General features: G+C 51.2%; 5 protein-coding genes across 5 annotated transcripts; 4 read left to right on the forward strand and 1 right to left on the reverse strand.

The window, feature by feature from the left end:
- Positions 1–1,439: 1,439 nt before the first annotated feature.
- Positions 1,440–1,802, forward strand: BDW70DRAFT_60154 (uncharacterized protein). Its single transcript, XM_073744376.1, has one exon. It carries the CDS (start codon positions 1,572–1,574, stop codon positions 1,761–1,763), a length of 192 nt encoding a protein of 63 aa, XP_073595300.1. The 5' UTR covers positions 1,440–1,571; the 3' UTR covers positions 1,764–1,802.
- Positions 1,803–3,991: 2,189 nt separating this feature from the next.
- pmr1 (Ca(2+)/Mn(2+)-transporting P-type ATPase PMR1) lies at positions 3,992–7,688 on the reverse strand. The gene is made up of 3 exons (XM_073737075.1): positions 7,296–7,688; positions 4,726–7,234; positions 3,992–4,674 (listed from the first exon to the last, which is right to left on the reverse strand). Exons 1-3 carry the CDS (start codon positions 7,401–7,403, stop codon positions 4,103–4,105), a joined length of 3,189 nt encoding a protein of 1,062 aa, XP_073595301.1. The 5' UTR covers positions 7,404–7,688; the 3' UTR covers positions 3,992–4,102.
- Positions 7,689–7,712: 24 nt separating this feature from the next.
- BDW70DRAFT_60164 (uncharacterized protein) lies at positions 7,713–8,158 on the forward strand. The gene has a single exon (XM_073744377.1). The coding sequence runs from the start codon at positions 7,814–7,816 to the stop codon at positions 8,042–8,044; it is 231 nt and encodes a 76-aa protein (XP_073595302.1). The 5' UTR covers positions 7,713–7,813; the 3' UTR covers positions 8,045–8,158.
- On the forward strand, positions 7,938–10,346 carry BDW70DRAFT_137615 (kleisin alpha). Its single transcript, XM_073737076.1, has 2 exons — positions 7,938–8,536; positions 8,597–10,346. The coding sequence occupies exons 1-2, from the start codon at positions 8,273–8,275 to the stop codon at positions 10,085–10,087; spliced, it is 1,755 nt and encodes a 584-aa protein (XP_073595303.1). The 5' UTR covers positions 7,938–8,272; the 3' UTR covers positions 10,088–10,346.
- A 59-nt stretch (positions 10,347–10,405) lies between these two features.
- BDW70DRAFT_137628 (MFS transporter) lies at positions 10,406–14,237 on the forward strand. Its single transcript, XM_073737077.1, has 10 exons — positions 10,406–11,518; positions 11,573–11,717; positions 11,765–12,009; positions 12,060–12,092; positions 12,142–12,228; positions 12,274–12,674; positions 12,737–12,848; positions 12,931–13,064; positions 13,276–13,348; positions 13,641–14,237. The coding sequence occupies exons 1-10, from the start codon at positions 11,091–11,093 to the stop codon at positions 13,699–13,701; spliced, it is 1,719 nt and encodes a 572-aa protein (XP_073595304.1). The 5' UTR covers positions 10,406–11,090; the 3' UTR covers positions 13,702–14,237.
- Positions 14,238–14,770: the final 533 nt, after the last annotated feature.

Raw genomic sequence — 14,770 nt, forward strand, 5'->3', positions numbered from 1 at the left:
CGATCCAAAATTCGAAATTGTTCCAACCCTCTTTCAGGTCACTGGGCACGTTAGTCGGCCTTCCTCAGCCTCCAGTCTCAAAACAGGCTCAGGCCCGACCAAGCTAGAGATCAAGCTGACTGTTTCAAGCTGGTCTCGCAACAGGTCTCGCTCGGTTCTGAAGTCCAAGGGGGAGAAAAAAGCAAAAAGCAAGCATCAATGGACGAGGAAGCCGAGGGAGGCGCGGAAATTGATAGCCAATGGACGCAGGTCAATTGAATGCAAATCAAATGGGTAAACGATTCAATCAGCGTCCTCCGTTGGCCGTCCTGGCTACTGACTCCATATATCATTATTTTCGTTTTTCGTTCCCGTGGCGAACTCCAGTCTCCCCGGCACTGACTGCTCCGTCCATCTGCGATGAAGAATCCATAATCAATAATCCGTCCCAGAATCCGTCAGAGTGGCAACCTAGGCAACTAGGCTGTTGTTTCCGCTGCAGTCGTAGTGGAAACCCCGTCGACTCCTTCGCAACTTCTCTGGGTTGGCTCCATTGTTGGCTCCATTGTTTTGGGTTGGTCGATAGTGATAGTAGCGTTGAAACTGGATACTCGCCCTCGTCTTCCCGTACAGTTGGGACTTTCAAGCATCGTGAACCATGATCATGATATCCACCGGTCGATACCAGCTGTAATAGCCTCCCTCAGTAATAATTAGAGTTGATGCATCGCCCTTCGTCTCGTACGGGCCACTATCCAGTTCGATCACCCAGATATCGAGACGCCTTGGCGAAACGAGGACCAGACTTTCTACGGCCGAAACCGCTCTGTCTTTGAGTCGACTCGCGAGGGGCTCGCGAGTCGCAAGGAATTACTACTTCTATTTATGCTTTGAGGCGGTCCCGGGCTACGATAGTGATATAGATAGCAGTTGGTGCAGCACTTCTTACTCTATCTTGCCGATATCTGATAGACAGCGAGGGCTTGAGCCGTCAGCGCTCTTGTCGCTTTTAAACAGAACCCTTCGCGCAGCCCAGAGGATCCTCATCACTGCACCAGCAGCCTTCTGCTTATCAGCATTTTCTTTCAGGTAACGCTAATCATCCGCCATTGGGTCGTTATCATAGGGCGTAGATAACACCCTAGCGCCACAGCGGGCCACGGAGGCTAGTCTAACCTAATCTAGGTTTTCTAGAATGAAATTGCGGATTTTCCGCTGATAAGGGCCGCCCCGGCCAATCACAACTGGCCTCAAGGATTGCTGGTCTTCCTGATTCTCCCGATGTTTCCGCCAGCAGGTCGGGCAGAATAGGAAATTCGGGCTGCATCAGCCCGATTCTGACCCAGAACTTGACGGCCGAAACCGAAAGGCGCACGCGAGTCCGAGTTTTGTCCTGCGCTTGAGCTTAGATCTGGTGTCGCGTGCTTTCTTTATCGTATCTTGGCGCGGCCGCCCACGCTGAGTTCTTCAATCGTCACTGTGACGGAAAAAACGAGAGTTTTATCCACGGTGGCCATATGCTCCAGCAGTCAGATTGCAAAGCTCTAGAATCTCCGCAAAATAGAGGTGTTCGACACTAGCTTTGTGGGGATATGCATCGTACACTCCACGTGGATAAATCCCATCAGCTTGGTCACGCCGCCACACTACGGAGCACCCTGCTTACGGAGTACTCAGAGTACAGAGACTTCAAGCTTGCCTTGGGCTTTTTTCGAACTGCCCCCACGAACCTGCATTTCTTATCGATGCTCGCAGGGGTAGTGGTGGGGGGAGCATCCCTGTAGTCTACTACTCCACCGTACGCGAAGGCTGTTTGGTCCTGGCCGCGAGGGGTATTCTTTCACCGGAAGATATTATGAACTCAAGAGGGAAGGCCTGAGTACCATAGTTCGAGAAGAAGTTGAAATAAGATCGGACGTCGCGATAGGCTTCGACGATCCCTTGGCGTCAAACGAATCGATGTGTCATGGAAATTCCTCATTCGCAGACCAATACTATATAGATAGCAATGGGTTTGCTGGAAGACCCTGGCCAAGAGTCTTGGACTAAGGGTAGTTTTGTGTATAAGGAACGACATCTGGCTTGACGGTTTGATAACCAAGCGTACGTACTGACAGGTAGCACTCGAACCGACCCTGCTGTCGGGCGTTTCATTGCTTATCCGTACTATCCTGCATGGGCTCAAAGAGCCCTTGAAGGGCCTCGTTGCCGTTCTCGAACCGCAGTGTTGCCCTTTATTATGTACCTGGCTGATCCTGTTTACCCGTTCAGCAATGAAGAGGCCGCGTCGACCGCTCCTGATAATGTCGACATTGCAGCTTGAGTTCGACGTGCTCCTGATCAGGGTGATTTTAGATCCAGCCTACCATGCAATCTCTGGTCGGGTAGAGGGGATTTAGGTCTTCCCTAAAAAGCGATGAGCCATTCTATCTATGAAGGTTCTCGAGAATAGAATCAGCGGGCCGTGAGAACTCATTCCAGGTAGCCATCGAGCTCCGAGGTCTTTTAGAGATGACAAGTCTACGAAATATGCGAGGCTCCAGATTAATGATATGGAAACTGAGATGTCATCTAGACGAGAATCCGTATCCACAATAGCAGACATTTCGAGTAAGAATCTCGCGGCCTTAGCCTGGCCCTACAGCTGTTGCAATGAGCAAGCAGAGAGACTCGACAATTTTCGACAATCCAGGCATTACTTCATTGTGGTCCCTAGATCTACGGGTATTATTGCATAGCGGCTTTCATGGGTCTGGCAAAACATGTAGACAATATAAACATCTGCCGGTATCGGCATCATATATATCAAGATGACTGTCCTATTTGATCCCACAGTACGGCAACAGCCACGGATAGTCCCTTCACTGTTACGTACCTTCTCCGTAGGCATAGACTGCTGGGTGAACCTAGCGACATAACGAACGCCATACCTATCGTCTCTTCATCCTATTCAATGTAACAGAGAGGGCAAAGTAAACATCGCTTAGCGATGAGGCTTCCAGCGCTTCGAACCAAGGACCGCTCGGCAGATCGAGCTTGCTCGGGTCAAAGATGGCAATCAGCACAGGAAGACGTACTCTGACCATGCGGAGAAACCTCCTGAACCAAACCGAGACGCCGTTCGCATCTAGATCTCAATGCTGCCTCTCGAGACGAAGCTCAGCTCAGCCAGACTACAACAAGCGCAGGCATTGAAGCCGCTTCCGATCCAGCTTCAACAACCCACCGCAGGCGCTGCCATAGTCCAAATGCAGGCATTTTATGCAGCAGATCTTGTGCTCGACGGTCGACAAGATTGTCCTAACGGCACCGGCAAAGCTGCCATGCTGCGCGGTGGTGTCACCGTGCCGGCCGCAGTAGTATTAGTACGCCCGCTAGAGGTCCTGGTCTGTACCGCTCATGAATTTGAAGCTACCTTGCTTGGACGGTTGCTCAAAGTTGGATGTCATAGACTTGGGGTAAATAAAAGTAAAATTCACCCGTTAATCACCCAGCCTACTGCGGTTGTGATATTAATCCACCCGCAGATCTTGACGGAGGTACATCACACTCTAGGCTTGTAAAAAGACGGTCATCTCTCATAACTCTTATGTTCGCCTCTTATAGAGGGTAGTGCCTCATTGATGCTATGATCTGGTCTTTACACTAGGTACTACCTTGAGAAGTGTTGTGCCTTGGGACCTTGGCCAATCGGAGGTTCTGCCAGACAGCTGCGCAGCCCCAAAGCGGCGGAATGCTGCCACCAGTGATGAGCCGGCCCAGCCAGACTTATCCACATGCAAGGTTGTATTAGGTCATCCTTCAGGTACATCGGCGATCATATTTAATGCGAAGCTGTGATAGGGACTAATAATCTAAATAGTAGCTTAGTTACCTAGGCCACTTATCACGCACTCATGACGCTGAGCACTCCGCTTCTAGGAGCAGGCAGAGAAAAGGTCGGTAGTAATGTGCGACAGGGAATTGATAGGGCTTGGAAATATCTGTATTCCCACGTCCGTCAGAGGCACTCTTTCGACCAGAAAGAAAATAGAACCAACAAGGAAGCCTCCTGGCTGGCTCCAACATTCGTCATTATCAGGTAGCAGTATTCCACATGTACAAGCATCTTTTTATAGTATATTTACACATTCACGCTATATCCTCCCCCAACTGCTCGCCGTCGCTGCAGCGATTGGTAGTACTTCCGCCCCTCGTCAACCCAAAACACCGTGCTGGCAATGCACACCAGTTTGAACAAATGCGCTGCGTTTAGTGGTTCAGTTTGGAACACCCGCTGCAGGAACGGCAGGTATATGACACAAGCCTGGCCGGCAAGCGAGCCCAGCACGGCATAGTTGAACATCTTGTTCCCAAAAAGAGAGATCTCGCCCCGAAGAACGGATTTGCCTTCGCTGCGACACGTCAGTGCGTTGAACATGTCGAACAGGACGAAGCACGTGAATGTCATGGTGGTGTCGTGGGCCGTCACTACTCGGGAGCGCTTTCCCGTCAGCACATCGTCATCATCGCCCATCTCATAGATGTATATGGCTAAAGTGCCCATCATAATCATGAACGCTGAGGTGAGGACCCGTTGGATAAGCGGTTTCGTGAGCACTCTAGCGCTCTTGGGTCTGGGAGGCCGACCCATAATCGAAGGGTCTACTGGCTCTACCCCGAGGGACTGCGCCGGCGGACCATCCATGAGGATATCTAGTCAAATATTAGCAAAAGAACACCGGCGCAGTTGTAGGGCAGTCATACTAATCCACAGAATCTGCATCGCGTTTAGCGGGTTCTTAAATCCGAACATGGTGCTCAGCAAAACTAGACTCAGAGCGGCAACACTGGTACTGAGTTGGAACGTGATAAAGTTCTGGATGTTGTAGAAGATTCCTTTGCCCTGCTCGATGGCCCGCAGGATGGTCGAAAAATCGTCGTCCGTGAGAATCATGTCGGCTGCTTCTTTGGCAACGTCCGTGCCAAGCTTGCCCATTGCGATTCCAATGTCGGCCTTCTTCAATGCGGGCGCATCGTTCACACCGTCTCCTGTCATCGCGACGACATCACCGCGGGACTGCAAGGCACGCACAATCTTCATTTTATGGTCGGGACTTGTGCGAGCAAATATCGAGACTGACGATAACGCCTGAGATAACTCAGCTGTGCCCATGCGGTCAATTTCCTGCCCGCTGAGAACATTTCGTACTCCAGGAGTCTCCACGATAGGCATCCCGAGCTTCTTCGCAATGGCAACAGCCGTAGTTTCGGCATCGCCCGTAATCATGATAACCCGTACGCCGCCGGCCATGAGGCGGCGGATTGCCTTGTGCACATCCTTGCGAGGAGGGTCGTTCATGCCTACCAAACCTGCAAAGACCAAGCCACTGTAGCGATCGTCCTCGTCGCCGGAGCTAACCTTTGAAGAAGGCGTACCGGATCTACTACCGAGTGCCCTTCCTCTAGACTCCCTTACTGCACCACTGGCAAAAGACAGGACCCTAAGTCCTTCTGATGCCATATGTTCCGCAGCCTGTCGCACGACCTGCCGCCGACGCTCGTCCAATATAACCTCCTGGCCATCCTTGGTAAGGTAAGTATCACAACGCGCAAGCACCTGTTCCAAGGCGCCTTTAATGTAGGCCATGCTAGGCCCACCTGTTGGAGCGGTTGAATCGCCAGGAACACCACTGCCAATAACCACGCCCATCCATTTGCGCTCGGAGCTGAAGGGAGTTTCTGCAACCCGCGCGCTTATGCGGTCCCGCACGTCGTCCTCTCCAAAAGCGTCAAGCAGATCTAAGATGGCGACGTCAGTGGGCTGACCGACCCACCTGCTCTTCATCGACCCAGACGCGTCATCGTCGGTAGAAGACAGCACCGCAGCAGACGACGCGCTGGCAGGGGAGTTCGCATGTACGCGTGACAGCCGGGCATTGTTGGCGATGTTGCCAATCCGGAGAACGGTGCGAGCTGCTGGCCCTGGGGTTAGTGACGCAATGTCGTGGTGTACCTCAAAGGGCTCAGCGCAATCGAAATGCCACATTTTTGTTACAGTCATGTGGTTGAGTGTGAGCGTTCCGGTCTTATCGCTGCAGACAACGTTCACCGAACCTAGAGTCTCAACACTCGGGAGTCGTCGCATGATCGCCCCTCGGGATGCCATGCGCAGTACACCAAGTGCGAGGGTAACAGTGACGATAATTGGAAGGCCTTCCGGAATAGCGGCAACCGCGAGCGAGACGCCGATGGTGAACATGTCCAGGAGCTTTCGACCTTGGATCAAGCCTACAACGACTATCAAGGCAATAACTCCAAACGAGATATAACTTAGTTCTTGTCCTAGGCGATCCATGGACAGCTGCAACGGTGTGCGTGGGCTCTCAATTTCCTGAAGCGAGACAGAGATGCTGCCAAACTCCGTCTTAGCACCGGTGCCTATGACAATTCCCTGGCCATATCCGGACCGAACCAGTGTCCCCATAAAAGCAATGTTGTGCTGCTCGTTCAAACGTAAATCTGCACCGACAGTACCGCTCGCCGGTGCATCGTAAAATGGCGACCGGGGCGGGGTCACAATCTTAGAGGTTGGAATGCTCTTCTGGTTGCAAATCGCGTCAGGGTACTTGACAACTGGTTCATTTTCGCCTGTTAGATTAGACTCGTCAAGGGTTAAGTCCGTTGCAGCGGTGATCCGTATGTCAGCTGGGATCCGGTCTCCAACTGTGAACAAAACCAGATCTCCCGGTACCAGTTCAGCGGCAGGCACTGTAGTGGATGCTTTGACGGCTGCCGAAACCGAGCCCAAGCTCGGACTCTTGCTGCGCAATTCCCGCAACTCGAATTCATCATCTGGAATTGCCGTAGTAGGGTGCACTATCGGGGGAGAGTTCGAGGGCACGTCGCGTATTAAGTGTGCATGGTGCGGGACCAGGCGGTTGAGAGCCTCCAGGGACTTTTCTGACCGATATTCCTGAACAAACCCAACCGTAACCACGATCGTGACAGCGAGAGTAATGCTAACCGCATCGTCCAGGTTTCCCATAAAGAAGGATACCGCCGCAGACGCGAGAAGGAGGAGGATTAACGTTTCCTTGAACTGCTTGAGGAATCGAAGCCATAAAGGTTCCGGTTCTTCGTGAGGTAATTCATTCGGGCCATCTCGTATATATCGTATCTCCGCCTCCGCCGGAGTGAGGCCGTGGGTGAGGGAGGTTTGCAGACGGTCTGCGGTTTCCTGAGGGCTTAACTGCGAGTATGTAGAGGTCGACACCTTAAGTTATTACTGATTAGCGTCTAGTTAGTAGTCCCGAGTTATGACCAAGGAAGCTTACTGAGGGTGCAGCATTGGATCGCCCTCCTGCAGGCGCTGCCAATGGCGATATGGAGCCAGTAGCCTGCCCATTATGGAAAGGTAGCGCAGGCGTAGCGGACCTTGACATTTCTCATGCTCCAATAAAGAGACCTTAGACCGGGAGCTCAACTTTCAACCTTCCATCGAGGGTGCGTGAATGGTTCAAATGGTTCGCTTTCTAGAGACGCGCGTCCAATATAGTCACTCTGAGAAGACACCAAAACCCAGGGCAGGACGATTACGGAAAAGTTTCTCCGAATGCGACTTCCAAGAAGCTGTATACCAGTGAAGGCGTACGCTGAAGATTGGGTTGAATAAGCTGGGCAAAGGGTGGATAGTCTGGGATACCAGGCCAATAGTCAGCGAAAAGGGGAAAATTGCCAGATCTAGAATTTCGTCTCAAACCACTCAGCAGTCTCACTATAGCGTCGGGGATGTTGACACTGGGCAGTCCAGCCTACATTAGACCCGGAAGAACTGTCCTCCCGAGCTGCGCCTATGAGGACTAGCGTATGCTTATATCACATGATTAGTATTGCTTATCTAACAAGCATAACTTTCCCAGCCACCCGTGACCGTCACCATCAAGGCACCAAACGACGCGCCTGGGCAACCCACTTCAAACCTCCAACCTCCTCCATTCCCATCTACCCCTCTGGTCGCTTTCTTGCGCTGTGGGTTTTTTTTGGCGTCAATATCACCTGCAAAACTCTTTTCACTCGCAGATAGGTCTTATCGACTTTCTTTGACTATATTTACCATCTTCTCGCCAACAACCCCAGGCGCCGAGCGCCCGAGCTTACCATCCCGTTTGTTTTTCGCTTTCGTCGCGTCGCCGACTTCTGGTTGCGAGGACGCTGCGAACCACCCCGCATTGGGCGGGTATCGTTGTATCTCTTGAATATTAAATTGCGTTGGAGATATTGGGGTTTATTTTTGCAGTGAATATCTTTCGCCATGTTCTATTCAGAGACCTTGCTGTCTAAGACCGGGCCGCTGGCTCGCGTATGGCTATCCGCCAATCTCGAGCGCAAATTGTCGAAGTCGCATATTTTGCAGTCGGATATTGAAAGCAGTGTCAGTGCTATTGTAGACCAGGGGCAGGCTCCCATGGCCCTGCGATTGAGTGGTCAGCTGTTACTCGGTGTTGTTAGGATTTACAGCAGGAAGGCGCGCTATTTGCTCGACGACTGCAACGAAGCTCTCATGAAAATCAAAATGGTATGCCCCGCCTCTACCGCGCTCTAAACATTTGACTTTCTGCTGACTCTGCTCGATTAGGCTTTCCGTCTCACAAACAATAATGACTTGACGACTAGCGCTGTGGTCGCCCCAGGCGGTATCACTCTACCTGACGTACTCACCGAGGCTGATTTGTTTATGAATCTTGATTCGTCTCTCCTCATACCCCAGCCCCTTTCGCTGGAACCGGAGGGAAAGCGACCAGGCCCGTCAATGGACTTCGGAAGTCAACTATTCCCCGATACCGGACTGCGACGCTCTGCTTCCCAGGAGCCTGCATTGGTAGAGGATCCGGGAGACCTTCAGCTCAACCTTGGACTGGACGATGAGACGAATCTGTCGTTCTCCCATGACTTCAGCATGGAAGTGGGACGAGACGCCCCAGCTCCCCGCCCAATGGAAGAGGACAACTTCAGTGATGCTGGGAAAGTCATCGACGTGGGAGATTTGGGACTTAACCTTGGGGAGGATGACACACCTTTGGATGCTGTGAACTTCGATGCCAACGAGGACAATTTCTTACCACCTGACGAACCCATGGATCTCGGGGATGACACGGTAGTTGCTGATGGTAACGATGAGCGATTTGAGCGTGAAAGTACCCTCACGGAAGTTTCTGAGGACATGATCGAGCGCTTGAATACGGAGCATGAAGGTGATTATATGCACGACGAGGAGCAAGATGATGAGACCATCCAGCATGCTCAGCGTGCTAAGCGGAGGAAGCAGCTCCCTACTATCGAGCTTGATGAAGCTGTTGAGTTCAAAGGAAACTCTTATTTCCGAATCCAACAAGAACAGTTATCCGAGACTTTGAAGCCTGCGTCTTTCCTTCCCCGCGATCCTGTGCTCCTGACACTTATGAACATGCAAAAGAACGGTGACTTTGTCTCTAATGTCATGGGTGGCGGCCGCGGGCGTGGCTGGGCTCCTGAGATTCGTGATCTTCTCTCTTTTGATACTGTCAGGAAGGCTGGTGAGCTGAAACGCAAGCGCGACAGTGGGATCTCAGATATGGACGTTGATGCTGCCGCTGCTCCAGCTCTGGAAATCGAAGAAGAGGCGATTGTCCCGGTGGATGAGGGTGTCGGCATGGAATCAACCTTGCACCAGCGCTCAGAGATTGACTTCCCTGGTGATGAAGAGGATCATCTGCGTCTCAGTGACGACGAGGGAGCTCAGCAGCCACTAGAAGATTTTGACGACACTATTACACCAGTTGACAGCGCGTTGGTGTCAATCGGTACGAAACGTGCGGTTCACGTCCTGCGGGACTGCCTCGGCGACGCAGAGCAAAAGAAGGCCGTCAAGTTTCAGGACCTCCTGCCTGAAAAGAAGGCTACTAGGGCTGACGCGACCAAAATGTTCTTTGAAGTTCTGGTTCTGGCCACCAAAGATGCTGTCCAAGTGGAGCAGCGCTCGAATACTGTCGGCGGTCCGATCAAAATTAGCGGCAAGCGTTCACTTTGGGGTCAATGGGCCGAAGAGGACGCTACCGGTGAAGTCAACCGAGCTCAGGTTGCGGCCTAAACGTTCCTATAGGGTGGATTGCGTCTTCTGTACAGTCATATTTTGTCCCTTTCTTTATCTGTTCGGTTGAACTGGTTTCTGGAGCTGGATCCTTGGATTGCTACTTTCTATAGTTAAGGGCGTTTGGGGCGCACTTGATATCCTTTTCTTCAGGTGTCATTGCTTGGTCCGCGAATTTTTTTGGCGGGTGCTTCTGGTCGATAGGTTAGCTTTTGTGTTAGTAGATACTTCTAATCAAAATTTTTACATCTTACTGAAACCGACAATTTCAACAGTTTGCCTCTTTTTTATACAGTCGATCACTGCCCATATTGTAACATTGTTTTATTGCTTTTGCTGCCACGAGGCGGAGAATTTACCCTACAGACGTGCAGATAATGTTTGCGGCCGTTACAGAGTGCATGGGGCATGGAACCCTGGTAGATCGAACACATATCAAGCGCCCACCATCGCGTAATAGAGCCCTATATTAAAGTCAAACTTGGGTATCTCTAGCGCCCAAGCCTGATATAACCGAAAGGCATGATTTGCGTACTTTCGGCACCAAACGAGCTACCGAGCTCGCGAACGACGCTTGGCGTGAGCTTTCATGGTCGTCAAGGTTCAACTCTGATAAGGAGAGACCAAAATTTAGCACGTTCGGCATCTCCTTTCCGAGTCTACTCCAAGCTTTGTCATTCAATCATGTCTCTGCGCCCTACGCCAATTTTGCCCAATCACTCCACCCTCTGCCAGGCGCGCGATTCCTTCGGTTGAATGCTAGTCGATGTTCATTCTTGACTCATTTCTCAACAGTGGCAAGAGCCGGCAATCAGAGACAACTACGTAGCTTTCGCAGCTTTGACATAAGAGCCGAGTCTGCGGCAACGTTCCTGTCAGTTGCCTCCGCATATCCTTTTGTCGGTCAACTCTCAAGTCTTTCAAGCTTCTCTCCGAGAGCTCCTCGACTGGCAATCCATGGAGCTCAACTTTTCGAGTGTTTGGATTGAATAACTTGTCGACCATGCCCGAGAATCAAACGGCCGACTTCCCCGCACATGCGGAAAGCCCGAAGACATCTCCAAACTCGCAGAATTCCGTAAGCGAAAAGACCGATGAAGGAGGAATCGACATTGGAATGCCAGATGGTGCTGCGGAAGATGGTTTCGAACCGATCAAGCCTGCCACGACGACAGATAACAGCCAACTGCAAAAACTACACAGCACCTCATCGCGTCCTGTTGAGCGCAGTTGGTCCCTGAATGACGGGTATAGTTGCAATAATGAAGTGGATGTGAAATTCAATACCGGCGATTCGCAAGGTACAGAGGTTACTGCGTCATCTGATTTTGTCGTGCGGTGGGATGAGAATGACCCGATGAATCCAAGAAATTTCAATAAAGTGAGGAGATGGATTATCGTTATCATATGCTCAACGGGGTCTCTTTGCGTGTGAGTGTTGGCAGGTTCGATTGTGTCTCGACATGTACTGACATCTTGGGAAAGCACGTGCACGTCGAGTATGTACACTGTTACTTACGATCAATTGACCGAGGAGTTCAATTGCAGCCGGATTGTTGCGACGCTTGGCTTATCTTTCTTCATCTGGGGTCTAGGGTTAGGACCCCTCGTTCTAGGACCCTTGTCAGAGGTATATTTTACATCCCATCTGTATAGGGTTTCACTAAAGAGGTACAGTTTTATGGCCGCAGAAACATATACATCACCTCATTTATATTCTTCCTGATATGGCTTGTTCCCTGCGCCGTTGCAAAGAATATTCAAACAATGATTGTCAGTCGATTCTTCAATGGCCTTGCCGGCAGCGCGTTCTTATCTGTAGCTGGAGGGACTGTTGGTGATCTCTTTGACCGTCATGAGCTGTCGGCACCGATGATGCTGTACACGGCCTCACCATTTGTAGGCCCAGAATTGGGTCCATTGTATGCTTTAGATGCTCTTCTCAGAAATGCCCAAGCGCTAATTCTTCCAGGGTTGGCGGGTTCATTAACCAGTATACAACTTGGTATGTACGTTGTGATTGGTGGAAGGCATGTACTGACTGTATTTGATAGGCGTTGGACGTTCTATGTGCTTCTGATATGGACTGGCACGTTGCTGGCCATGCTAGTACTGTTCGTTCCTGAAACATACCACCCAGTGTAAGTACTTTCCGAATGCAGGAAACACGTTCTGACGGGGTGTAGGCTGCTGAAGCGAAAGGCAGTGAAACTCAGAAAAGAGACCGGGGATGACCGTTGGATCGCTCCAATCGAGAAGATGGACCGGTCGATCGCGCAGACAGTCTTGAAATCTCTTTATAGGCCTATTCTCTTGCTCACTCTGGAGCCGATGTGCCTGAACCTCTGCGTATTTTCTGCCATCCTTCTAGGAATCCTTTATCTTTTCTTCGGCGCCTTTCAACTAGTTTTCGGCAATGTGTATGGCATGGAGCTGTACCAGCGCGGTCTGTGCTTCCTTGGAATGTTCGTGGGAATGAGCTTCGCGATAGCGTCTGATCCATTTTGGCGCCGAATATACAGGAAGTTGGAGAAGAAAGCCAACGACGTCGGGGAGAGCTTTCAGCCGGAGTGGCGCCTACCTCCTGGTGTGTACTGCCTGAACCCTGGCGGCACTCGTATGCTTGTCGGAACGCTACTAACCGTTCAGCCATTGCCGGGGGACCCTTGGTCACAATAGGGCTCTTCATTTTTGCGTGGACCATTTACCCCCATGTGCACTGGATTGTACCGATTATCGGCAGTGGCTTTTTTGGAGCGGGGTAAGTTTTCAACTGGACTGGTTTGACAGGATACTTGTCCTCCGCCTTGTGCATGAAGAAACATTGGCCCTGACGTGCGCAGGACTGTTTTGGTGTACTCCGGGGTCTTCACCTTCCTGGTTGATGCATATCCCACATATGCAGCCAGTGCGCTATCGGCGAATAGTTTCGCGCGTTCAAGCTTTGGTGGAATATTTCCCCTTTTTGGGATACAGAGTATGGTCCTCCTGCCTTTGCGTTGATAGCAGACAGCATCCCCTCGCGTTCGTGATTTTTGCTTTTGCTGAATGTCGGCTCTGGCCATTTGCATGGTGCTCAGCCTTGAACTATATGGTCCCCGACTCGGGGACTACCCAAGATTTGCGCAACCTTGATCCTTAGCACCCGGGTTATGCCTTGACCGCCAGTTACTAACAGAAGAACGCAGTGTACAACAGGCTAGGATATCACTGGGCGACTTCGCTGCTTGCTTTTCTGACACTGGTGATGGCACCGTTTCCGTACGTCTCCTCCCCAGCTCTGGTCAAGATCGCCTTGTTCAATTTCCTTTTCCAACGTCCGTCTCGGACATCAGCTTGTGCAGAACGCTGTGGCACCGAGTTCAGCCTCCCTTGCATGGGCCGTTCTGCAAGTCCACGACGGGATGACGCATTGGACTTCATTGTGTGTCCGGGCTGCCTTTCACCTATGGGGGGTATCGCCAACCTTGATTAGCTTGTGCGATGCGGGCTTATGCTGGGATAGATCTAGATGAACAAATGAGCTAACCTGAATGTCTGTGACACTGCGCAGGTACCTATTCTTCCGTTTCGGAAAATCCATAAGGAAGAAGAGCCGATTTGCTACGGGGTAGATGCTCCGATTTAGGTCCAAAAGTTGCGCAGAAAATGAGGATACGATCTTGACCCAGTGGGCTGAAGTCGTCCTACGATGCGACAAGCTATCCTGGACGGCCGACCAGGATTAATCCCTGGAGATGCAGATGGCGGACCTACCAAGACAATAGCTTTCCAAACTCGGCTCCATAGACTCATTGTACATATGTAGTCCAGATACATAGGTAGAAAATATGACATAGAATGTGCTTACTAGTTTCAAGTATACTTGCGCCGGCCTCGCTTACAGCGATAAATCTCCTCCTTTGAGCTGAAAAGCGCCTAGAAGATATAGTCAGACAAATATCAGCATAATGCTCCAATAGTAGAACTGCAGTAGCATGAACCGGTCAGGATCAGAAGCGCATCGCAATCTGGACTGGAAGATGATGCCTGAGCCACAACAGGACCGAAACGGCAAAATCACACGCACGCAGCGAGCACAGCGTCATCTTGTTGGTTATCCTGTGCATCACCAAGAACTGCAGCGTGGAGGTTGAGCATCTCGTGCCGAGGTTTGGGGAGTGAATAACGGCTCTTGATGGCTTCAGGCCGGGCAAAAACGGCACCACGGGTATTCTCGGAATATCTGCCTGAGGGTGCTTGTATGCTGAATGCAAGAGCTGGACTTATATCTCGATCTGGATCTCTGCCTAGGACACACGTGGCTCTCATGTGAAGCTCGAGCTGCCAACAATTGTGACAGTCTATTTCCCCCTTCTTCTGACTCCTTTTGATCAATGATTACTTCGACTGCTCGACTGTGCACGCGACTGTGGAACTGCGGTGGCCTATCAGTGCGCGTGCTTTACCATCCAAAAAAGCCTCAATGCCAGCTTGACTCGACCACGTTTGTTACTTAAATCCAGGCACGCACGCTCCGGTTGCATACAGATCGCCTAGTCTACTCCGGATTGAGGTCATAAGTTGGCTCCTGTCCCTGTCATAATTTGTTAATATCAGTCTTTCAGAAGACCGTTAAATCGCTCACCTCCAAACGGTCTCTGTCTCCCCGCAGCACCGCCCGGCAAGTGTGAGTGAGTCTCA

Source organism: Aspergillus foveolatus, assembly GCF_047715535.1.
Source record: "Aspergillus foveolatus strain CBS 279.81 unplaced genomic scaffold BDW70scaffold_29, whole genome shotgun sequence".
Taxonomy (NCBI): domain Eukaryota; kingdom Fungi; phylum Ascomycota; class Eurotiomycetes; order Eurotiales; family Aspergillaceae; genus Aspergillus; species Aspergillus foveolatus.